We start from the raw sequence: 26779 nt of genomic DNA on the forward strand, positions 1-26779 counted from the left end.
ACCCGTCAACAAAAATTGTTTTTAAAATGAAAAAATGTGGTCAGTGAGAGCTGTGCTATCAAGTCAAACCTAAAAACAAGGAAGAGGAAAATGTATGGCTAAAAGAAGGGGCGCTGCCTCCATTGCCAAATTCAAAAGGGAGTTGGATTTTAAACCTGGGGTAGAGGTGAAGGAAGCTTGCATGACTGAGTCCTAGTGCATTTATTAAGCTCTACTGAAGTCCAATGGTACAGACCTAGCACAAATGGATTCCTCCCTCTGCGGTTACCATAGCCTACAGCACTTACAGTGCAAGCTTCCTTAATCGATGGCTGGTATGTGCTCTAGGACCTCAATAGCGTGTGGTTTCCTTATCAGTATACAGATAGTGCTACCATGCTGGTATGCAGGTGCCACTGTCTCTTACCATGAAAGATATTTTTTTACATGCCTGGTCAAGACGACATTGCCTGAGTAGTATGAGCTTCCTTGTGTCTAGCCCAAACAGTGTGCACTTCTTTTGGCAGTCCCCGGTCAGTTACAGAAATCTAAGTGTGAGCAGTGACTATATAGTACAGCCTCCCTAGCTGCGAAAACAAGAAAGAGAACAGAGAGTGGCCTGGAGTAGACAAGGGGGTAGCAGTAGCAGGAGGATGAACATAAAGGGGCTATGTGTAGCATGTAGTCATGGAAACATCACATCAAGACCGTAACTTTTTTTTAAATTAACTATGTTTTCTTGAAAAAGTATTTATTGGTAGTTCCCTACTTCTTGCCCACGTAAAGCCCCAAACCCCCTTCAACGTAATGTTCATGGCTGCACAGCAGCTCAGAAAGGCCGGAACTTCCTCTGTGCCCGCATTATGGCGATCTTCTCCTTGTCTTCCTCAAACTTCCTTCGCAGTTGAGCCAGATCTGGAGACAAAAAGATGAGAATATTAGTGATTGTAAGCAAAGTGCAGACTATAAAAAAAAGTCACATCATTGGCATCAAACAAGCCAGACACTTAATATGAAGGAGCAGTAAGAGAGGCTGTTAACTGAGTAAAGCACAAGATGCGCATGTTGGGAAGCAGAGGTGCACATTTGGAAGCAGCAGAAGAGGCGCACCCCGGGGAGCACCACCAGGAGCATAAGACTGCCTCATAAGAGTATGAAAGGCACTAAGAGGTAGCAAGAGAAGGGTGGGAAGCAGAGTTAATTAGAAAGCAGCAAGAGAGGTGCTTATTAAAGGGCAGCAATAGCTCTTTAAATTTAAGGGACCTTAAGTCTCCCAATAAACAAAACTGAATATGGAGTTCTCCGACAGCAGCATCAGGATTTTATCTTCCTCCAGATAAATTACTCACAGCAGATCCATTTAGTGAGAAATATACTATGCACTAAAATTTTGGGGACACACAAAATTGCATAGCAGGGGCAGGCAAAGTTTTTTTAAAGAAGGACCTGGGAGTAGGATTTAGTGAAACTGAACAGGACCATGGAGAACAAGTTACTTACTTTTGCTAAGGCTCTCTCTGGTGGATACTTTAACTGCAGATGCCTTATCTTTTGAACCCCAAGTAACTCTTTCTTCTGATGGATACTTCATACAAGAGATTCATCACCTTGTGAACCGATACCTAAGCAGTACCTGCCAAGGTCTAGGTCTGTAGATTGGCTCGGACTAAAAAGTCCTGCAGGACCAAGGGGGGCAATATTACCTGGCTGTTGTGCTACAAGTACCTCATGAACATGTGCACTGATGCACATGTAGCTTGCCCAACAGATATCCAGGCCAGCACTCCCCATAGCAACTCAGTGGTAGCAACCTTGGGCCCTAGAGAAGTGAGCCCTGAGATATCTGGAGTCTGCTTCTTAGCCACTCCATAGCACATTTTATTGCAGAGGACTATCCAGCAAGAGATGGTCCGTTTCTGTTCCGGCTTGCCCTTCTTCACTCCAAAACTCCCCACAAAGAGCTGATTGTCAACTCGATGTTCCTGAATATGATCAATGTAAAATGGAAGTGTCCCTTGGAATCCAAACAAAGGAGTCGATCTTCCTCTTGCAAGGAATGAATCAGGGCAAAGAAGGTCAAAGGGTGATGGGCTGTCGAAGAAAAAAAAGCATCACCACGCTTCTTACATGATCCTTCCTTGAGTAGGAAGAGGAAGGCATTGAGAGGGCGAAGATCTTTGCCCTTCTTTGGTACAAAGAATTAACAGGAATAGCACCCAGTCCCTACTTCCAAGGCTGGCACCCTCTCTATGGCTCCTTTGGCCAAAGGAGCCTGCACTTCCTAGCATGAAACAGGCATACGGTCCTCTGAGAATGGTCCGATGTAGGCAGATCGAAAAGGAGTGGCAGGGTGCAGCCTCGTTGGGCACTCTACAAGACCCATTTGTCAGATGTAATGTATTGCCACTTTTGGAGAATGTTGCTGATCTTACATCTTACACTGTGTACTGCTAGGGGCGTACTAAAGAGTTTTGAGGTTGGAGGACTGGGATAAGCGCTGCCCTTGAAGGCAATCAAAGTGCCATGGTGGCTCCCATAACCCTAGGAAGAAAATCTGTACCGTCGAGGCCCGTAAAGTTGATGAATTCTGACACATCCCAACCATCCTAATGGTTTGGACTAAGGAAGCATGTTGGTTATCTGGGAGCTCAGGGAATCACTCACCGACCATGTCCCATAGGGCCTGGTGTAGTGAACAAGCACATACCAAGCTTGCATTAACGGACCTCAAGATAAGGCTGGGTGAGGAATATATATACCGACCAAATCTATCCACCAATTTTGACTCCCAGTCAGGTGGGGTGGTTGAGACGGCGTTAGGGTTCACTCTACCGGTGGACACCTGAACCACCAGACTTTAAAGGGCTGGATGTGGAGTTAAGATATCTAGGTTGCCTGGAGAAGATTTATAGCAGCTGGCAACGTGTCACTGGAATGGAGGGCCAGAACATCATTCAGGCCAAGTGTCTAATATCATCTTAAGCAGGCACTTCATTGAAGGGCAAAAGAGGTTTAATCAGTGCTTCACCAGGTGGCAGTACCTCAATCATCAAATAGTCTTTACCTCCATAATGGGGAGGTGGATATCAAGGACCTCAGCAACCCTCCTAATCACAGTGGCAAAAGAAGTACTTTCATCTGTTGCTGGCCCAGGGGAAGAAACCAAACCAGTATTGGGTGTCCAACCCACTGGCATCCCATAAATCCATGTACCACTTGTGATCATAGGGTTAAGGCAAATTCTTCCTCAACTTCACCAATATCATCCCCATAAAGCTGGCCATGATTTGAGCCAAAAGGATGGTGCAATGTCTGAGTGTGTCTCTGTAGGAAGCTGGGTCCTGGTTGCAGTAACCCACCCACACATACACACTTTATGCCTGGTTTTTGATGCAACTTTGACTGAGGTGCACTAGAAACCTGCTAACCAGGGCCCCAGTGCAAGTGTTCCCTTCCCAAAGCAAGGCACCTGGTCACTTGATTGTCAAATGACCAGGCCCTGTAGCACATTTTGTAAGTCCCTAGTAAGTGATACCTCTAGTACCTAGGAACTGCAGAGGTTCCCTAAGAGCTGAAGCACAACTTATGCCACTCTGAGGAACCCAGCACCAAACTCATGCATACTGTCATTGTAGGCTGTGTGACAAGGTGCTCTCTAAACGTGAAAGCATGACATGGCACACAGCCTGTGATCTATGTCCCCTAAACACTGCATGTAATATTAATAAGTCACCCCTACAGCAGGCCTTACAGCCCTAAGGCAGGGTGCATTATATTACTTGTGTGGGCATATCTGCAAGAGTAGATATGCCACGGCTATGTCTCTGTCGATTCTTAGACATAGTAAGTGCACACCTTAGAGGTGCCCTCTGAAAACCTACCAGCTGCTAGTGAGCTCAGAGACTAGTTCCAGCCAGTCTGCCACCAACAGAAAAGAATCTGACCCCAAAGGGTGAGAGTCTTTGCCCTCAAAGTCAGAAACAAAGCCTGCTCTGACAGAGGTGTTAACACACCCGCCTAACAGGATGACCTGCAAATCTGCATTACAAGGCAGGAAGCTTCAAAGAACCCTTTGGTATGCAGATCTGACTTTCCTCACAGGAAGATGCTGACCCTCCTGTCCCAAGGCCCATCGGGCACCTGGAAAGGTGGGAAAATTAGCTATGCAGGAGGCGTGTTGCATTTCCAGGTTAGACACACCCCTAGGGTGAACACCCTAAAATGAAAACAGCCTAAGGAAATCTGCCATCTTGTGTGAGGTAGAATTGGGATTTATGGGACAGGATGATGCTCGCTCCCTAAAGGAAATGGTCATCTTGGGGTGTAGAGACCACAAGGGTAAGAAGCCCTTTGGCTTCTAACCCACACTCCCCTTAGCAAACCCTAAATTGAGTATTTAGGGGACACCCTGATACCAGGAGCTTTGCTGGAAACAAAACAAGCAGTGGACAAGAAGCCTGCTGGTCCCGTGAACCGAGGAGCACCACAGACTTGGTGCCAACCCTGCTAGCCTGCCTGCTACACCCGACCCTCAAGGAGCAACAGACCTATCCTGTAGCATCCAAGAAACAGAGAGCTTCCAGTGCTTCACAAATCGCCAAGAAGAACTCCCTTGGAGTAGAGGAGCCGCTTCCCTGCACCTGCAGGCAACCCAAGAAAGAACTGAGTGCTGAGACCATCAAAACCAGACGCCAGACATCACCACTGTACCTGAGCCACCTAGCCAGAGATGAAGTGGGCCAACTGTGTCAACGTGGATCCCAGGCCATCCAGAGACAAAGCTCACCTTGAGTTTGCCCACTGTGGCCTTCTCAGAAGCATCTGCAGCCTGTTTCTGCTGAATCCCCTTCACTGTGACCCCTTCTAGTGACGGAGACCCGATGGTTCACTACACCTGGACACCCAGGACAGAGGAGAAAAGGACGACTGGTGTCCCTATGTCCCTGATGGTCATGAGAACTGAGCCCACTTGTTGGTTCAGCCGGACTGGACCCCCAAGTCCATGTCTGCAGCCTATTTCTGAGGGTCTCCTCCATGGCAATCGCCCCCAGTAACTGTAACCAGACGGTCCAAACAACCTCTGCACCTGGATGCCCCAAACTGAAGAGAACAGGACCACTGGTGTTCCTACGTCCCCGAGCATCGCAAGACTTGAACCCGCTTGGTGGTTCACCCGAACTGGACCCTCAGTCCACCCCTGCAGCAACTTTGCGACCAGACTGATCCCCACAGACTTACACAGGGCACCAGACGCTGAACTGCACCACTGCACCTGGCCGCACCAGTGCCACCTGAGGTGACCTGTTGTTGTGGCCTTGGACCTTGCCCCATACTTACCTTAAAGGTCAAGGCGAATGGCCCTGTAAGTCACTGCACTATACCTGTATGCAGTGCTTGTTCTTCCTCCATAGGATAACATTGCCGCATCTGAAAAATGCACTACGTGTCAACTTTTGCATACTACAAAAGTACTCACTTGATTATGGTAATCTTGGTATCTAAATTTATATAAAAGAATATGTTATTTTTATAAATTGGTGTCAGATTTCCTTATTGAATGAATGTCTCACTTGCTGCCTATGTGTGTGCCTTACGTGCTTAGCACTACCCTACGATATGCCCACCCACACTACCACAAAAGAGAGCATTTGGGTTGTCATTTGTCCCTCTGTGATACCTTTGGGGTTTGCCTGGAATCTTTGCACAGTGTACATCTTTTTCGTCCAATATATAAAAGAGCCAGCTTCCTACAGTCTAATTGGCACTTGAATCGTATCGGAGTCTGACGGATTAAGTGTAGGCGTGCCGCTGTCAACACTCGAAGGGCCATCTAGGACCTCTGTGCTCGGACAGAACCTCAAAAAGAATTTAAGGGGGCTAGACCATGACAAGGGAGACCCTGGGGGTTCCTGCAGATATTAGGGGGCTTAAAGCATGTCAGTGGGAGCTGGAAGCATGCCAAAGATGTGCAGCATGTTTTATGAAAAGGTTCCCTAAGAGGTGAATTAGGCTATCTGGCACTAACAGTTCACAATGACGCAGGTGTCACTCTCAGTGAAGCAACATTATCATTTGTGCACCAATATTTAAAATGATTTGATCGACAGTCCTTGGTAAATGATATGTATATGAAGACAATGTTGTGTCTAGTCTAGCCAGAATGCCTAGTGTACTGAGATAAAAAAAAAAAAAAAAAAAAAAAAACTATGCATCAGTTATGCTAAAGTGCATTGTACCTCATTTGGTTAAGACAGATTTACTAAATTGACATTTTTAATGATGCCTTGCATGGCCCCACATAAGACTTCGATGGACCTGGGAACTTGGGATGATTTGGCACCAAGGATGTAACCAGGTCCTCAATGAAATGGGAGCCAGAGGCAGGGGTGACACACTTGTGCCTTCTCCCTGTAGAGCTAAAGTGGCAGGGAGGGAGCGAGTGGCGCTTGGGCTTTTTATATTTTTTCTTGGACTTATCTGAATACTTCGATCATGAAGACTATCTGCCCCTGGAATGACTGGGGAGCGAGAGTGGATTCTCCCTTTCAACATATTTCTGGTGTTTCAAGCATACAGCATTGCTTCGCATTCTCGGATGGCTTTTGGCTATATCTTAGACCACTCATTGAAGGCCTTGGAGTAGTGCGTCAAATCTAAGCATTAAAGGCACATCTTGTTCGAGATCTGTTGCAAACATGGGCTTCTGACAGCCCCTAGAAGGTTTAAACCCTGTCACTTTGGAAGAGGGGGTGATGGGGCTAACTTGTCTATTGCTTACTGGAAATTTTGGAAGAAAATCTCTTCACAGAGTGAAAAAAGAGGGAGTGTTTAGGAAGGTACCCTCTTTTTGGCATGGTTACCCCCCACTTTCTGCCTGTTATTATGTTTTGACTGTGTGCACTGGGATCCTGCTAACCAGGACCCCAGTAACTGCGCTCTCTCCCTTTAAATGTGTTTGCTTGGACTACAAAACACCCCACATTTGGCATACTGGTGCCCCCTTATAAGTCCTTAGTATATGGTACCGTTGGCATTGGGGCACCAGGGGTTCCCAATGGGCTGCAGCATGTATTATGCCACCCATGGGAGTCCATGTAAAATGTGTTTGCAGGCCGGCCATTGCAGCCTGCGTGAAAAGGTGCATGCATCAGGTCACTGCACCAGGTCACCCCTATCATAGGTCCTACTATCCCAGAGGGCAGGTACCTGCGTGTGAGGGCACACCTGCATGAGCAAACATGCCCCCACAAACTCCAGCTCCATTTTCCTGAACTTCGTGAGTGCCATTTTACGCGTGTACTGGACATAAGTCACTACCTATTTCCAGCTACATAATGGTATCTCCGAACCTAGGCATGTTTGGTATCAAACATGTTGGATTCATGATCCAATACTGTTGCCAGTATTGGTTTTATGATTCAACGCACTCTGGGGGCTCCTTACAGAACCCCCAGCATTGCTCTTACCAGCTTTCTGGGGTTTTCCTGGCAGCCCAAGCTGCTGCCCCCCCGCCCCCCCGCTCCTCCAGATGGCCACTTGATTCTGCCATCTTGAAACCAAAGTAAGCAGAGGCCTCTGGGAGCATCTGAGTGGCCAGGTCAGGCAAGTGACATTACAGCCCCCTCATGATAGGTGGTCACCTTGCTAGGTGACACAATCCCCCTTCCAGTGCTATTTAGGGTCTCCCTCTTGGGTGGGTCCTCAGATTCGACATGCAAGATTCCAGCAGGACTCCGCTGCAATGTTTACTTGGACCCCTGGCCACTGGAACCGCAATTGGACTTCACAGGAACCTACAATCTGCAGCTCCAGCGACGACTGCGCCATGCAACATTGTTTCTCCAGCTCCTTCCAGCAATTGCAGCATTTCCCTGGCTGTGCGTCCTCTGAGGGCACAGAGTCTTCAGTCTGCACCAAGAAGGAATCTCTCAGAGTGAAGGAGTCACTCCCCTGCAGGTCTCCAATACAACACCGACTGGCTGAATGGATCCTCTCTGCTGCAACGCTGCGTGGATCCTGCAACACAGGTGGTGGTCCTGAGTCGCCAACTCTGTCCTCTCTACCAGGTGTCCAACATTAGAGGTGGTGAGCCTTTTCCTCTCCTTGCAGAACAGCACCCCTGTGCACCGCAACTCTTGCAGCTACCAAGGCTTGTTTGTTGCTCCTCCAAGGGATCTTCAGGGTCCGTGTAGCCCGGCCTCCAGCACTCTTCCCTGCAATGCAGGGTCTCCTGCCTGCTGCTCCAGCTACGTGGGACTCCTTCCCAGGTGTGCTGAGTAGGCCAAACTGACTCCTTGGCCTGCGAGTTGCTTGTGGGGGCTGCATCCATGACTTCTTGCTCTCCGGACTTCTTAGGGTTGTCTGGGGGGGGGGGGGGGGGGATCTCCTCAGATCTTCCTGATCCCCAGCAGCACTGCAACTTCTCTTCTGCGACTCTTGCCTTTGCCAAGGCTTGTTGGTGGTTTTTCCACACCACTGACGTACTGCAGCTCTTTTACCGGTGTGGGATGTCGACTGCATCGCTCCTGTGCTGCATAGCCAACTCCTGATCTTCAGTCGACCTGGTCCTGCATCTCCAGAAGGGTGGGTAGTGGATCCTGCCCAAACCAGACACTTCAACTGGAACTGAACTTGGTCCCCTTCATTTGCAGGTCCTCTTCAGTCTGGGTCCATCTCTGTTTCTTGCAGTCTTGCTTGGGTCTTGCACAGTCCTCTTACAAAGTTTCTCTGTGGGTTTGGGAAAAAAACAGGTACTTACATCTTCTCTCCTGGTCGCTGGGGGGCACTCTGGTACTTACCTTTTGTGTTTCCTAGTTCCTCCAGCTCCCCTCTACAGATTCCACTTACTTGGGTGGGGGTCTAACTTTCGCAATCCATTTTTTTATTATATGGTTTGGACTCCTCCTAGGGTCACTATTGCTTTTTCACTGTTTTCTATTGCCTTTTATGCCAATTTCTGATTGCTACAGTACATATAATAGTGTATTTACTTACCTCCTTTGGAGTATTGCTTATCTAGTATTTTACTATTTGTGTCACTAAAATAAAGCACCTTTATTTTTGTAACACTGTGTGGTTCTTTCATGTGTGTAAGTGCTCAGCTACAGTGGGGTCGCATAAGCTTTGCAGGTCTCCTAGATAAGTCTTGGCTGCTCATCACAGCTACCTCTAGAGAGCCTGTCTTCCTAGACACTGCCTACCTGGAATAAGGGGATAAAACCATAGGTACTCACTACACACCAGGCCAGCTTCCTACAGAGTGGAGCTCTGGATTTGCTGATGAAGTGGAAAATAAAAGAAGAAATTAGTTACTTACCTGTAACTACGGTTATACAGTATTGGTATCTTTCAAAGATTCACATGCTTGAATCTTCCCCCACGTCAAAGAGGGAGTCCCACGGGATCCTATAAAGCAGTAAATAATAATAAGAGTCTACAATGCAAATAGGCCTGAAATTTGCCAGCCTATCCATGTCATTTTTAAAAATGGACCAAACTTGAACTATAACCAATCAGGCGAAAATCTGAGGAAGGGAGCTTCTCTTGGGAGTGTTCTAAAGGGTGCTGTTGCCTGACTGATTATAGTTCAAGTATGGTCCATTTAAAAAAAAGAAAAAATGACATGGATAGGCTGGAAAATTTCAGGCCTATTTGCATTGTAGACTATAATTATTATTATTTGCTGCTTTATAGGATACCGTGGGACTCCCACTTCGATGACGGAGAAGATTCAAGCATGTGAATCTATGAAACATCCAGTACTGGATCACTGACCTCACCATGGGTGGTGGTTATATGCATCTTCCTTTGTTGCTTTGAAGTAGAACAGAACAGCGTAAATGCGGAGCTACACTGCACAAACCTAACAGCGCGCTGAAGCACTGCTTTGGAGTTTTTCAGGTACAGTCCAGCGCCTAGGAAAATTCACAAGGTGAAGAATCTGCAGTAAGAAATATCCATCAGAAAGCAGATAGTTGGCTGTTAGAGATAGAGGGGGAACTTTTCACACTGTTAAGATGTATGTGTCCAACGCACAGCAGGAAGATTTTCTGAAAAATGTGATGTAGAGCCAATTGGGAGTCCTAGTACAGCATTTCAACGTACTGTGGGACCAGAGTCAAGAAAAAATGGCACACTTCTGATGTAGCACCAGCTCAATGTCTAAAATAATATGGGTACTTCTTACTGGTCTGGGTCTCACTGAAACAGAATGCTTTCTCCATCCTGTGGAGAAGGACTGTTTGTTCTTTTTCTAGGTCACATGTCATACATAAAGATCGACTATATATTCCTCTCCAGGTCTCTTATTGGTTGACAGCAGAGAGCGCACGTGGCAACTATGTTTAGTTCAGACCATTCCAACAGAGACAGAATGGGTCTGGGAAGTATATATATATACAAGAGATGCTAAAATTCTATGGCAGAAAGAGTGCATTCTGGGCCACTTAGGGACATGGCCAATAGGATGTAGTAAAGGCAGGTGAGTCAAACTTATTTCCTGGTAAATAACCAACTTTCATGGTGAAACTTAGAGGGATTGTTTTGGCACCAACAGTTACAGCCAAGAGAGATACATATCTGGTGTTCTTTTCCCATTTGCAGGGATGTGCAATTTGCACATCGAAGTAATTACGATGGAAATACAATTTGAAATATAACTTATGTTTTAACAGTTTTCTTTGCAAATTGTACCTTCACAAAACAACCTGTTTAATTAATATCTGTGAAGCAGGTCACAATTTGCGACCGCTCCACCCAATTCTCTGTAAATGCAGTGATGGTGACCTCCATGAGACAGCAGAACTCCCAGCCATGCACTTCTATTGCCAAACGGGAAGTATATAAGAGGGGGCCGTCACATTCATCCCCACTCCTGGGAACCATTCTGACAGGGTCGCAAAAGCCCTTTCACAAGACAGAACGACTTCTGAGTCTTAAAGGGGCTTTTGTAAATAATAGTTATTTTGTATTTTGTAGTTGCAAACTATGACTTTGGAAATAAATGGCTTTGCGACAGCAAAATGACCGTACATCAAGTCCTATATAAAACGGAGAAATAAAATTACAGGAACAGACTAGAAAACTAGGAAGGGTAGTAAGAAGGCGTTGATAAGGGGAGAACTTCAAACTCCAAGAACAAAGACTTAACAATACTTCAAAATGTTTCCATCTCCTAAAAGGGCTTTTGTAATTTCTGAACACTAATTCTGTGGTCACAAACCCTGCAAGTTTGCCAATGACGTGTTTAGACCGTAAAATACCTCTGCACATCAAGCCCTAGATGAATCTGAAAAAAATATACATGAATCCATGTTCAAACCCTAAAAACCAACACAGATGTACTTACTCTACTATGTCTTAGTAGACGCTCTCTGTAAAGGGCAACTATGTTGAAAAGCTTCTGGCACCGAGGCAGAGTGCCAGAAGTTCAGGACCGTTGTCATCAAACTGAGATCCCCAGAAAGCAATATAGTAAAGAAAAGGTGAAAAAGGAGCTTTTTCGATCCTTTAATTGCCAAGAATATGCCAAGGATGCAGTCTATAGTAAAGAAGTCTCAGATAACCTAAATCAAGTTGAAACAGCTTCGCTGCCTCCTCTATGGACAGCGGAAGTAGACAAGCCAACAGAAGCAGATGAGGTGTTCTGTGCCATAAAGAACAAGCAGCCAAAGAAGGACTCTGGCCCTGACGGCTCAAAGCTGCCTTCTACAAATAATTTGCAGGCACCTTTGTCAGCCCACTGACTAATCTCTAACTCAATCTTTCATCATAAAATCAGAGAAGCCAAGATTACTCCATACCAAAATCGGAAGTGCTTAGAACACACAATGAGGTCGTACCATTTTTGGTAAAATCAGATGAAATTGTTTTTGAGTAAAGTAGAGCAGGGCAGAGCAATATTTGGAAAGTAGCCCATCTGGTACAAAAGGCCTGATGCAGAGATATCTATGGCTAGAGAAAAATCCCACCACAAAAATTGATATAGTTCAAAATCACTAAAACTCAAACAGATATTTGGGTGGCGGCGGATGGTCACCCCACTGCTTGTGGGGGAGAAGAAAAATTAAAATGATAAAAATAAGACAATAACGTTCAGTTATTATCTGGAGCCAGGTTGGGGGGGGGGGGGGGGGGGGGGGGGAAGGGTAGCAGTTTTGGAGGAGGAGTGGTATGTGCACCATAAGTGCGTATGTCTGCTTGGCCGACTGTGTTGGGCCGGTCAAACAGACATGCGCACTTAGCATTTCTCCACTGGGCTGAATTGCACAGCCGGGAGGAGAAACTGCACAGGGTCCCACTCCCTGTGTGAGCGCCGAACGAGGCTGCTCACACCAATCAAGACGCTACTGTCATGCTGGTGAAAGCAGCGTCGAAATTGGCTGACGGGATGGTGGAAGCCTGTGTGCTTCCCGGACGAGGTCAGAGCAGGCAAAGCAGTCTCCAGATGAACTAGGCAAGTGTTTTTTTTTTTTTTGTTTTTTTTTTTTTTTAAACATTTTGTCTGGATGTGTCAGTGTCTGGATGGGGAGTTTCTGAAAGGAGGGTAGAAGGAATGAGCAGTACTGAGCAACTTACGTTCTCGTTTGTTCTCGCGGTGTTGCCAGGCATAGAAATTAAGCAGCTCCTTCTGAGCTCGGCGCCGTTTCTCACGCTCCAGTACTCTTAAGTTGGCAGCCTCAGTGCGTGGGATGCCTGGTCGTCGCCCCTTCCGTGTCACCTTAACCCAGCCATCCTCGTCTGGTACACCTTCTTCTGCCTCAGCTTTTGCCTCCTCCTGTGAGCATGAAAAGAGAGAAAGGCACAAGTTTAGTGACTGTTTTCAGGGCAGCAACTATTGTTGTCAGCCTCTACACAATTTACAGAGAAGAAAGTGTGCAGTTGTCTTAACATTTTCAGCAAAATAAAATTAAAACATTGCAGTGAATGGCGATTGTGCAATGGCATTGTACACAGTGTATTGTGGTTTAAAGGTTCCAGCATGCCCATGGCATTTGGGGCCATTGTGTTGGTCATCTTGGAATAGTAAGACAATGATACACTATGAACATAACATTCCATGGTGGTCGCCTGGTTTAGAGGCAGTGGCCACGCAGGAAGAGATGAACTGCAGCTGAGATGAGCAGCAAGCAAGTGACCCATTAGCACTGTCTAGTGAGGTGTAGTATGCTTTAAAAATTAAAATAAAAAGAACAGAAGGAAAGAAACGAAAAGGGACCCGTGTAAGGAGAAAATGGAACACTAAAGAACTGATACACCATCCCCGGCACTGAAGGACATTCATTTTTAGGTGGCTGCGCATATGTGATCAGATAAATGCTGTCAGTCACATGGCGGGAGAGCTAATGGCTGAAGTGGGCTGACCCCTATTGCCTTTATGCTATACAGTGTCACAAATGGAAGCAGAGTGTAAATGACACTCATACAGACCAATGGCAGAAACATACAAAGTCTATCTTTAATATATAGATATAATATTAAATATTTTTTATTACAAGATCCTGGCAGACAACATAGCTGGTCAGACCTTCCTAGTAGATTCAGACAGGAATTTGTACAGTGCAAATCTACTGCATGGATTTGTAGGATATGCCGAAGGGAGTAATCAACACAAAAACCCTTTTCTACAAAGGGAATTGTTTAAATTTCATGCAACATACAAGTCAGCAGGCTTTAACAATGTAAAAACAGTCCACTGTTAAAGGCCAACTGGCTTTAACGTATGCGTTTCATAATAAATATATTGGGCCTACCGCCTTTAATGGTACTGTTCATAATAAACAGATCAGACCTATGGCATCTGAAATAAATTTGTTGTGTAACCAATTAAGCCTATAGTCTTTATTATGGCTTCCCACCATTATCAAATCAGACTTACTGTACTGAGGATATGTTTTCCCACAAGACAACCGGGTACAACCCAATAAAATTACTAATATGTACAAAATGACAGCTGTCAAAATAATTTTATATCCCTGATAGAATAGCCAAGTAAGGATTCTTATAGTGCAAATCTACCCTTGCGGTTTGTTAGAATGGGCCACCAAAAGCTGTGAGATTCTATGTAACAAATTAGGCACTTACAGGCTTTATCATAGTGTAATAACAATAGACTTATTGACATTAACTTATGCTTTTCACAATAAGTAAGCCAGGCCTACTGGCTTTGTCATAACGTTTCATACTAAACAGATCAAACCTATGAATCTGACATAACTTTTCCCAATTAATTAATAAGGTATGTAGCCTTTAACAATTGGTTTCACAGCATAACCAACGCAGGACTACTGAAGCATGCATCAACTAGCAAGCATCATGCATAGCGTTATAAATTAAAAACATATACTAAATCAATTACAGTTGGCAGAACACTTTCAAAAGGGCCTAACAAGAATCATCACAGTAAAAGTCATTACCCTCTAGAGTTGTCAGAGTGGATGACCATCATCAAAACCCTTGCCTACTATATTAAACTGTGAGATAACATGTGACGTCAATGTCGCCTACAGCTTGTAACCAGTGTTATAACAATCCACTGTTAAAGGCCTACTGGCTTTAACAAATGCTCTTCAGAATAAAAAAGCCAAGCCTACTGCTTATGTCATAATTTCATAATAGACTGACCAGACCTACATCTTCGGACACAACTTTCCCAGTGAACCTATCAAGTCTATAGACTTTATTACTGGCTTCTCGCCATAATCAACTCAGACCTACAATATTGAGGGTAAACTTTCCCATGGGGCAGCCATGGGGAATACAGTCATAACATTATAAATGTACAGAGCATTACAGTTGGCAAGGCAAGGTATGTTCTTTTACCCAACATGGATGATCACACTGCAAATATTCAATCACCATGGTTTGTCAGAGGGGTAACCAACCTCAAAAACCTTGTCCATAATGGTAATCGGTGAGAGTCCATGTAGCAAAATACCTCTCTCAGGCTTTACTACAGATAAGAATCTACCCTAAAATTCGTTCCGACTTTAACATATGCTTTTCACAGAAGTATGTCAGGCCTACTATGGATCACGTTTATATTGTCTATTATTGGATTGCCACCACAACCAGCTCAGTCCTCGAGTATTGAGCATTAACTTTGTACAATAGAAGCATACAACTTCAGTCAAATAAAATTCTGTACTCAAGTGAGCCAACTTGTGGGTGGAGTTTAAACCTCTCTAATTAGTACTTGTCAGAGCTCTTTTTCTGTTGCTCACTTAAGGAATAGCCAGACCTAACAAGCAATGTAAAAACAATAGGTCGGGGTTTAATGTGCTGCACCAAAACATGATGCTCACTCTGAATCCACATGGGCACACCTCTCACCCTACACTCACAGACTATGCAGCCTCCACTCATACGCCTCTCAACCAACAGACAAGCTGAACTTACTCTGTAGTCACACACCACGTACCCTGCACCCACCCACCTGTACTCAGACACCGCTCACCTACCTCTCTCTAAGAGGTCACACACCACTCACAAACCTCACCCTGGCTGCTCGTCTCTCACTCACCCACCACCCTCACACTGCACACTCCTACACCTCTCTCTACACTCGCACATCCCACAAACACAACTGCTCACGTTATTACACATCGCTCATCTTCTACTGACAGTGCACTCAAACCTCACCCCTTCCAATTGCACACCACTAACCTTGTGCCCACACACCATTTACCCTGTAGGCACACTGCTCACATACTTCTCCGCTTGCACTCATCACTTATACTGACTATTCACCCAGTGCTCACTACAATTTTTTTTTTTAAACACTCATCCTGTGCTCACCATGCACCCCTCACTCAGCACGTGCATCCTGCACTGACGCCACTCACCCTGATCTCAGACACCGCTCACACACCTCAACCACTGACACACCATTAACCTGCACACACCCCTAATCACTCTGCACCCACACTGCTCACATACCTCTATAACCTCATGCACCACTAACACTGACCGCTCAACCTGCATTCACACACACACACACACACACACACTGTGCAGTCACGTTTTTCCCTGCACATCGGTATCTCTTACCCTGGAAACTCATACACTCCTCACCTTGCATTCACTAATCACTCACACTGCACTCCCCCACACCATGCACAGACACTGCTCATTCTCCAACTCACCCACGACTGCACCAACAATTACCTTGCACTCATGCACAACTCGCATGAACAGCACTTATCTGCACACCGCTCAGCCTTCACACACCATTTACACATCTCTCCCTAGGCACCCACATGGTTCCCATACCTCTCACAAACCACTAACACTGACCTCTCATCCTGTATTCACACATCACACACACACTCCTACACACATTCTTACCTTGCATACACTGAACACACACTGCTCACCCAGCACTCAAGACATGCGATTTCTGAACACACAATGAACATGTAATCACTCTGCTCCCATCGCTGCAAAATAAATAGGCTTTTGCCACGGTGCAATCTACAGCTCACACAAAGATTTCAGCAGCATATTCATTAACTCAGTACTAGGCCGCACCATGCCAGGCAACTGTGTAACAATTTTTTTCCCCACATATTTATCAATCAAATTAAATGTTTGTTTTCAGTATTGAAAAAAGGGCAGCCGGAAATACGAAGAGGTAATATGTACGAGTTCAATTGGAAATATTAGACTGATATTTTAAGTGGGATCAGAGATATTGGGTAATGGCATTTTTCCCAGGAGCTGCTGCAGAAATTCAATAAAAAAAAAAAAAAGTGTTTTCCATTACTCTATTTGCAATTTTCCTTTCGTATGATAACATATACACGATCATGCTACATGGTGATTTTTTTTTTTTTTTTTAAGGGGCTCTCTGTTGCCACTATGCTAGATAATGGTAAACCACATTATTTACATTTCGTTATGTCAGAAACGTGGTAAATTAAAAACACAACCATTCAGGCCATTAATGACGCCACCGGAAACAAAAACGCATACAAACCATTCAAAAAGCAGTACACAACACTGCACACTGCAACATGCACAAATAGACAGTACTGGTTTAAAATACACACAACTGAGCGCCCCATGTAAAGGGTTGTGCTTTTAGGTGCTAAACGTGCATACTTTGACTCGGCTACTGCACTTACATTTACAGAACAGTTCAGGGTACAAGACCCAACTGCAGGACAGATGTGCAAACTCCTGGACTGTAGAGCAAATGCGAAACTTTGCACGTAGGTGTTTAAAAGAGTTATGGTGGGATGTCGCTCGCTCGCCTCCAAAACAATCACTAATACTCTCACAGAAATTTTAAAAAAAACAACAAAAAAAAAAAACATTGAGCAGTGGGTGGACACAAGCAAGCGAGGGATTTGAGCTGGGGTGAGGGGTAGCAACCGAGGCAGTGCAGGGATTAAATAGAAATAACATATGTAAAAATGCATGTAGGTTACAGTAGCATGGGCCATCCCATACTGATTATAGATATAAAATTGTACTCTGAAGTCTAAGGTTAATAATGGAGGTGTAGGGAGCTTGAACTAGAAAATAGCAATGCATTTCTCATGACTGCCCTCCTCCCTTTTCTGCTGCTCCCGTAGAAAAACAAACACACAAATGATATCTGTATCTAAGAAAATTTAACAGCATTAGAGTGACATGTGTCTGCCCTATAAATGATCATGCTCCAGTCTATTGTAAGCGTGATACTTTATACATTTTAGGCAGCAATACTGATGCTGGCTCAGGCAGCTGGATTACCAGACAAAATAAAAATCACAGCTGTGTGGCGGACAAGCACTCTTAGGGATATCCACAGCTTCTGCCCAATCAAAAGATGTACTCCTTGCTACCAACATGTGGGTATATCCAAAGCCCTTCTCGGTAGTACTCCTGAAAGCTATTTTTAGGTTAATCAAATTACGTCTGATGACAGATGCCTGGTCAAGCTAGATCTTTAAAAAAAAGTTTTGCTGTGTAAACAGGGTGTAGGAAGCTGGCCTGGTGTGTGGCGAGCACCCATGCTGTTATCACCTTACAGCAGGTCCAGGTATCCTCTATTAGTGAAGCGTAGGCAGTGTCTAGGAAGCCAGGGCCCTCTAGAGGTAGCTGTAGATGAGCAGCCAAGACTTATCAAGGAGACATGCAAAGCTTATGCAATCCCACTATAGCCACACAACACTTACACACATGTAAGAACCATACAGTGTTACAAAAATGAAGGTACTTTATTAGAGTAAAACAAATACTAGAACACTGAATAGGCAATCCCCTACATAGAGATAAGTAAACACACTATTATATACACATTAGTAATCAGTAAATAGCAAAGAAAGCAATAAACATTGGTAAACATAATAGCAAACAGTGAGTGCCCTAGGGGAGGGCGAAACCATATAATAAAAAAGTGGAATGTGAAAGGCAGTTCCCCACCCAAAGAAGTGGGATCAGTAGAGGGGAGCTGGAGGAACCCCAAGAGGCGAGTACCAGAGTGACCCCCAGCACTCAGGGGAGCAGAGGCAAGTACCTGCTTTTCCCCCCAAAAAAACAGGAGGACTTTGGAAAAGGATTATGCAAGCCAAAACCAAGACTGGAAGACCCCAAAGGTGGATCCTGACAGAATAGGACCTGCAAAGGAAGGGGACCAAGTCCACTTGATGTGTGTCCAGTTGTGGCAGAAGCCACTACCCACCCTTCTGTGGATGCCAGACCAGGTCGACAGTGGACAAAGGTGGTCAGCAGTGCAGCACAGGAGCTGAAGAGGAGTTCCAGAAGTGATGCAAGTGATGTTCCATGTTGACAGTCAAGATGCAGTTGGTCAGTGGTGCTGGAAAACCACCAGCAAGCCTTGGCAAATGCAAGAGATGAAGGTGGTTTGCAAGGCTGAAGAGGACCAGCAAGGTCCAAGGGACTCGGCCCAAGGAGGGGAGTCCCGGGTGACCCTCAGCAGCTGGGAGAGTCACATGAAGAGAAGGCAGCCCCCACAGGTAACCCGCTGGCAGCAGGCACAGCAGTCGCACTGAGGCCCACTCAGCACACCTGAAGAGAAGTCACACGTCACTGCAGCAGCAGGCAGGAGACTGTGCTTCGCAGGAAGGAGTGCTGGAGGGCCGGGGCTACACGGAGCCTGAAGATCCCTTGGAGGAGGAGCAAACAAGCCTTGGTAGCTGTAAGGGTCATGGTGCACAGAGGTAATGTCCTGCAAGGAGAGGCAAGGGCTTACCATCTCAGCTGGGCTGTTGGTAGAGAGGACCAAGGGGACCACTCCAGACCACCATCTGTGATGCAGGATCCACGCAATTCTGGAGAAGAGAGGATCCAGGCAGCCGGTCGTCACTGCAGTTGGTGCCTACGGATGCAAGGGAGCGACTCCTTCATTCCAAGGGAGATTCCTTCTTGCTTCTTGTGCAGGCTGAAGGCTTGTTGCCCTCAGAGGATGCACAGGTGGGGAAATGTTGCAGTTGCTGGAAGGAGCTGGAGAAACAATGGTGCAGAGTGGAGTCATTGGTGAAGTTGGAGACTGTGGGTTCCTGGAGGGCCCAGTTGCAGTCCCAGTGGCCAGAGGTCAAAGTAAATGTTGCAGAGGACTCCTGCTGGAATCTTGCACGTCGAATCTGAGGACCCACCCAAGAAGGAGACCCTAAATAGCCCAGGAAGGGGAACTGGTCACCTAGAAGGGTGACCACATATCAGGAGGGGGCTGTGATGTCACTTACCTGAACTGGCCATTAAGATGCTCCCAGGGGCCTCTGCCCACCTTGGATTCAAGATGGCAAAATTGAGTGGCCACCTGGAAGAGCTCTGGGCACCACCCCCCTGGTGGTGATGGACTGGGTAGTGGTTACTCCGTGGGTCCCTGGACTGGTGCAAACCAGTTTAATCAAGGAGGGCACCAAATGTGCCCTTCAAAGCATACCAGTGGCTTGGGGAGTCTACCTCTTCCAAGCCATTTAACAACTATTTCCAAGAGAGAGGGTGTTACCGCCCTCTTCCACAGGAAATCCTTTGTCCTGCCTTCCTCTGACTGAGCTGGTCAAGCAGCAGGAAGGCAGAGACCTGTCTGAGGGGTGGTGGTAGCACAGACTGACCAGAAAACTCCAGAAGACTAGAAGGAGCAATGCTATGGGTCCACTAAGGAACCCCCGAAGTGCATGGAATCATACAACAAATACTGGCAACGGTAGTAGGGTATGATTCTGACATGTTTGATACCAAACATGCCCAGGTTCGGAGTTACCATTATGCAGCTGGACACAGGTCCAGTACACAGGTATAAATGGCTTCCCCGCACTTACAAAGTCCAATGTAATGGAGCTGGAGTTCGTAGGGGCACCTCAGCTCATGCAGGGGTGCCCCCACACACAGGTACCTACACCCTGCCCTCTGGGCTAGGAGGGCCTACCATAGGGGTGACTTAGTGACCTGGTGCAGTGACCTGTAGTGAAAGGGTGTATACACCTTTTTATACAGGCTGCAATGGCAGGCCTGCAGACACATTTTGCATGGGCTCCCATGGGTGTCATAATGCATGGTGTAGCCCATGGGGAACCCCTGGTGCCCCAATGGCCTGAGTACCTAAGTACCATGTACTAGGAACTTGCATGAGGGCACCAGTATGCCAATTGTGGGGTGTGCAAAGTCCTAAGCAACCAAATTTAGAGGGAAAGCGCACAATCACTGGGGTCCTGGTTAGCAGGATCCCAGTGAAAACAGTCAAAACATACTATCAGCAAGCAAAAAGCTATGGTAACCATGCCAAAAAGAGGGTACTTTTCTACACAAGGCATATGCTTGCAATAATGAAACTAAACAGAGCAGCATGCAAGTGTCTTGAAGAGGTATTGTAAATAGACTAAGCATGGCTGCCACATTTAGAACCAAAATGTTGGGCATCTTGGAATGGTGAATCAACAACACACCATGGGCAACAGCATTCCATAAGGATCTCCTGGTTTAGAGGAGGCAGCCACATAGGGTGCAGCGCACTGCCGATGAAAAGAGCAGCAACAAGTTAGCACTGCCTGGAGAATTGCAGTATCCTCTGTAGAAACATTACAATATAAAGAAGATGAACAAATACATTAAAGAGAACTATAAAAGGAGAGAACTGAAAACGTATGGCCTGGCCAACCAGCCCTGGTTTTGAAGCATACTCATTTTCAGGTGGATGTACAAATGAGATCAGAAACTCCTGTCATTTACAGGGCAACAGAGACAATGACTGATGTGACCTGAACGATTATCCCCATGCAGTACACTGTCATGGATGGAAGCAGAGTGTAAATGACACTTACAGGCTAATTGGCAGAACCAAGATGCCCCAAAGGCCCTCTACCTATCAATATGGATATATATATATATATATATATATATATATATATACATACATATACACACACATATATTTAATATTTATTTTTGTTACAAAGTCCTGGCATACACACAAAAAAAGATTCTAATAAGAATTATTAAATAGTAAATCATCTTCCCCAAAGGATTGTCAGTGGTAGTAGCCAAGACCGTCATATTTCCCTACAAATGTAATCTGTAACATTTCATGTAACAAAATACCCATCTGTAGGCTTTAATACAGAGAAATAACAATCCAACAATAAATGTCTTTTGAATTTACAGAGGCTTCACAATAATAACAGCTGTACTGTGTTTATCATAACTTTGCACATTTAACAGCCCAAGTTGCGGGCGGTACGTTTGGCGCTCAAGGCCTTCCTCCCTTACCTTCGCGGTCAGTCAGTTCAGGTCTTGACAGACAACACTACCGCGATGTGGTATATAAACAAGCAGGGAGGAGTAGGGTCGTACCTTCTCTGCAGAGAAGCTCTGCAGCTCTGGTCCTGGGCTCAGGACCATCAGATTTGCTTAATAGCGAATCATTTGGCCGGAGTTCTGAATGTACGTGCGGACGGTCTCAGTCGTCACTTCTCAGTAGATCACGAGTGGCGTCGCCATCCAGACTTGGTCCTCTACATCTTCGGGATGTGGGGTACGCCTCAGGTGGATTTATTCGCCACTCAAGAGAACGCGCATTGCCCATTGTTCTGCAGCCTCCAGTATCCGTTGCAAGGAGCGTTGGGGGATGCGTTTCATATGTCCTGGAGCGGCCAGTTGCTTTACGCGTTTCCCCCCATACCCTTGATTCCTCGGGTTCTGAGGAAGGTTCGTCAAGACCGGGCCCAAGTCATCTTGGTGGCGCCGGACTGGCCGAGAAGGGTATGGTATACAGACCTGCTTCAACTCTCTCAGTGCCCTCTGCTCCGTCTCCCGCTCAGGGCAGACCTCCTCTCACGGTCACAGGGGCAGGTTCTACACCCCCACCTCCAGAGCCTGCACCGTCATGCCTGGAGATTGAACGGGGCAACCTGAGTTCCTTTTCCCTCCCACCGGATGTAGTGGATGTTATTCTATCATCCAGGCGACACTCCACTAAATCCATTTATGCCGGAAGGTGGGCAAAATTTGTGGTTTGGTGTGGAGAGAATCAAAAAGATCCCTTGAAGGCCCACCTTTCAGATATTCTTTAGTTTGCGCTTGATTTAGCAAGGAAAGGCTGTACGGTAGCAACCGTTAAAGGTTATTTGGCGGCTTTGTCGGCTTTTCTTTGCCTTTCGGACCAGCCTTCTTTATTTAAATCCCCGATTGTAAATAGGTTCATTAAGGGTTTAGTTAATAATAAGTTTCCTCCCACGCCCTTTCACATGCCTCAGTGGGACTTGAACCTAGTATTGACGTTTCTGATGGGTTCGCCTTTCGAGCCTATGCATTCATGTCCGTTGAGATACTTAGACTGTTTTCTTGATTGCGATTACTTCTGCTAGGAGGGTTGGGGAGCTTCAAGCCCTTTCTGTTAAACCTCCTTTTACCATGTTTTTCCCTGATAAAGCGGTGTTGAAAACCAGGGCGGCTTGTCTGCCGAAAGTTGTCACTCCTGTTCATATAGGGCAGGCTATTACCCTTCCCTCGTTCTACCCTCCTCCCCACCGGAGAGGCTCCATCGGTTGGACCCTAAGAGGACGCTGAGTTTCTACCTGGAGAGGACAAAAGACTTTCGTCTGGATGATCACCTACTCGTAGGGTATGTTGGACAGCGGAAGGGCAGAGCGGTCCAGAAACGAACAATCTCCAGGTGGGTCATCCTGTGTATAAAAGTTTGTTACTCTCTGGCGAATAAAGTTCCTCCTGAAGGTATCAGGGCCCATTCTACTAGGGCGAAGTCCGCTTCTTCGGCCCTAGCGAGAGGAGTTCCATTAGTAAACATATGGAAAGCGGCAACTTGGGCGTCCCTCCATACCTTCGTAAAACTTTATTGTTTGGACTCTGAAATGAGGAGGGACGGTCATGTTGCTCGCTCGGTATTGCAAGATTTCTTGGTGTAATCAGGCGGGCACCCACCACCGAGTGTGGTACAGCTTTGGGACTCTATTCATAAGGTGAGGAATCCACAGGTAGTTGTGTCCATCAGAAGAACAAGTTACTTACCTTCGGTAATGCTTTTTCTGGTGGATACACTAGCTACCTGTGGATTCCTCACAGTCCCTCCCGCCTCCCCATTGCCTGCCTGATTTCACAGTTATCTTGTGATGGTTGATTTTGCTTATCTGTAGATATGTATGTATGCATGTATATATACATACATATATATATATATATACACACACACACACACACACACACACACATTTTATGTATTTATGTAAATATATGCGTTTAATAGGAAATGTTATTGTGTATATATATATTTTTCTTTACGGTTTTTGATGGGTCGGTTCTCACCTGTTCTCCTCAAAGGCACGTAAAAAAATGAGGTGAAACTGACGTCAGTACGCTGACGAGGACCTCTTATTGGCACGTTGACGTCAGACAGTCACGTGGAGCCGTGCCATGACGACGTCCTCGTCGACGCGGGCAGCTAGGAGGAAGACTTTCCGTAGGATGCTGGCACAATGACAAATTCATAAGGTGAGGAATACACAGGTAGCTAGTGTATCCACCAGAAAAAGCGTTACCGAAGGTAAGTAACTTGTTCTTCAGTTCATGGCACATGCGGCTGTAGATATACATACTCTGCATAGAGTGTAAAACAGTGCTCTCTTAAGCAGTGATCAGCAAGTGTTTGGTGCAGATGCTAGAAACAAAGTCCTTAGATCCATTTGATCAGCTGTAGCTTGTTGGCGAGCTGAGACATCCACCCAGAGGTGTTTAGTGAATGCGTGTGTAGAATAATCCACCTGGCTACACCCGCTTTTTTTTTTTTTCCTTCTTTTAAAGTGACCCTTGTCAGTTTTGGCAAATGGAACATAAAGTTATTGTGTTTTGCGGAAAGTCTAAGTTCTGTGAATGTACTACTTAAAGCGCGATTTTTCATCAAGGGGGGGGGGGGGGGGGGGAGAAGTGCCCTTTCTACTACCGAATATGGTTGAGGGGAAAAGACACGGAGAGCAATCGTTTAATTGCGGTGAAAGGAGAATATGACTTTGAGGAGGAGGACGATTCTAAGGACGATTGTTATAATGGTTCTAAGGACGATTGTTATTACGGTCCTAAAAAGAGGCTCTTCCAAGGTGAGGGCCTGAAGCTTGCGAACATGTCTTAGGGATGTGACAGCGACAAGGAAGGAAACATTGAAAAGAGAGGAACTTCAAGAGGTACGAGTGTACTGGCTTTGAAAGGAGGGCCCATAAGCCTAGTAAGAACTACATTACGTTTCCAGACCATGGCAGGAGGAACTCTTGGTGGGATGACCCGTTGAAGCCCCTCCCTGAAAGCCTTGATGACACTAATCCTCAACAAGGATGAATGTTTCCTGTTTTGCAAGTATCCTGCAGTTGTGGCCAAGTGAAGGCATACGATGGTATAAGCTAAATTTGATGTCAATAAGTGAAGGAGGTAACAGACAATATCTGAATTGCCAATTTGAGGGGATCACAAGATTTTGAAATACAATAGCGGACAAAGCTTTTCACTTTGCAGCGTAAAAGGCATGCGTAGTGGGCCTGCATACTTCTTTGAGAATGTCAATACAGTCTGGAGGGAGATGAAGATAATCAAACTTACAGAAGCCAAATTGCTAGATTGAGCTGTCTGGAGTACAGGTGTCTGATCTTGCCTTAACTCTGCTTGAAAATATACGGCCAGATGGGGAACTAGTCGTGGGGTAAAACAGACATCTCAAAAAGGGATGCAAACCAGAGTTGTCTGCTCATTTGGGAGCCACCGGAATAAAGGTGAGGAAGGTTTGCCAAAGCTTCCTGACCACATATAGTAGTGGTAAGAAAGAAGGAAAAGCATAGGCAAAGATACCTAACCAGCCAAAGAGCTTTGCCCGTGCACTCAGGGTGTGGAAACCTAGAGACAAAGTTTTGTCATTTTGTGTGGTGGCAAAGAGGTCAACCTCGGACACCAACCCTGCAACAACAGAAGTACAGGAATAGGACTTGCGGGTGGAGTTCCTCCTCGTGGACTTGTAGCTGCAACTTGCTGAGCAGGTATGTAAAGTCATTTTCTACCCCTCCTCCCTAGTAGCACTTTGCCAAGGTGTACTCAGTGATGAATCACCCAATGCCACATTCTCTGCATTAGTGCTGATAACTGCAGGGAGTGTGTGCCACCCTACTTCTGTAGGTAATACACTGCAGTCATATTGTCCATCTTTACAAGAACCACTTTGTGTCGGACGACCTGAAGGAAAGCCTTGAAAGCTGGCTGGATGGCTAAACACTCTACATAATTGATGTGTAGACCCTGCTGATGTGGCGACCATAATTACTGAACTGGCAGATCTTGGAGATGTGCTCCCCAACCTGTTAGTGAGGCGTCTGTGATAATGGTTATTTGCGGAGTGGGGTCCATGGAGGGACAGCCCTTCAACAGGTTGTTTCTGTTCTACCATTGCAGACAGCAATAGGAACTGCTGCAGAGGACGCATTTGTACTCTGGCATGGGGGGGGGGGGGACTACGGCTATGCAGAAAACCATCCTCCCATGGAAAATGCATTACTGTTATGACTGTTAGGTGACAATGTGGCTGAAAAAGAAGCAGTGAATGTTGGCAAGCATGAGCCCTGGCTTGGCTGCAGTAGACTTTGTCTGTGATTGAGGTGAGGGTAGCCCTTAAGAACGAGTGAACCTGAAAGGGCTGGAGATTGAAATTTACCATAAATGCCACCAAGTTCCAACAGTGGAGGAGGGAGATGGTGGTCTGAGTGTGTACCAGGCACTGTTGCTTACTTGCACTCTTGAACAGCCAATCGTCGCGATAGGGGAAAATGTGGCTAACCCCCTCCCCCTTCTTCTGAGATGGGCGGACACCAAGCTAGGCATTTGTTGAACACTCTTAGGGCTGTAGTGACTCCAAAAGGCAATACATTGAACTGATAATGTTGACCTCTTATCACGCAGCATAGGTCACAGCGGTGAACTGGATGGATGGGTATGTGAAAGTAGGCATCCTTCAGATCGAAAGCGCCATGAAGTCTCCTGGCTGTAGCAGCCTTCACATCGAAAGTGCCATGAAGTCTCCTGGCTGCAGCAAAGAAATTACATCCTGTAGGGTAGTTATAAGGAAGTGTTCTGACGGGACATACTTGTTGGGGGGCCCAGGCTCAGAATGGATCTATGAACCACATCTTTTTGGGAGTGAGGAAGCACATGGAGTAAACCTCCTTGCTGTGGTGACGAGGTAGAACTGGCTGTATGGCGTCCTGGAGGATAAGCATCTAAATTCCTTTAGAAGTTGGAGCTGGTGTTCCGGGCTGATGGTGTGTTTGCAAAGTGGGATGTCTCATGGGGTTCAAGTGACCTTGAGGCA

General features: G+C 46.0%; 1 protein-coding gene across 1 annotated transcript in view; it reads right to left on the reverse strand.

Annotated features, from left to right (window-relative positions):
• Positions 1 to 713: 713 nt before the first annotated feature.
• RRP7A (ribosomal RNA processing 7 homolog A) overlaps positions 714 to 26779 on the reverse strand; it is an 85004-nt gene continuing 58938 nt past the window's right edge. Inside the window, exons 6-7 of the mRNA XM_069231222.1 lie at positions 12556 to 12754; positions 714 to 894 (exon numbers count right to left, since the gene is read on the reverse strand). Coding sequence (XP_069087323.1) covers positions 809 to 894; positions 12556 to 12754 — 285 coding nt within the window. The 3' untranslated portion in view covers positions 714 to 808. The remainder of the gene's footprint in view (positions 895 to 12555; positions 12755 to 26779) is intronic.

This window comes from Pleurodeles waltl, chromosome 4_2 (genome assembly GCF_031143425.1).
Source record: "Pleurodeles waltl isolate 20211129_DDA chromosome 4_2, aPleWal1.hap1.20221129, whole genome shotgun sequence".
NCBI lineage: Eukaryota > Metazoa > Chordata > Amphibia > Caudata > Salamandridae > Pleurodeles > Pleurodeles waltl.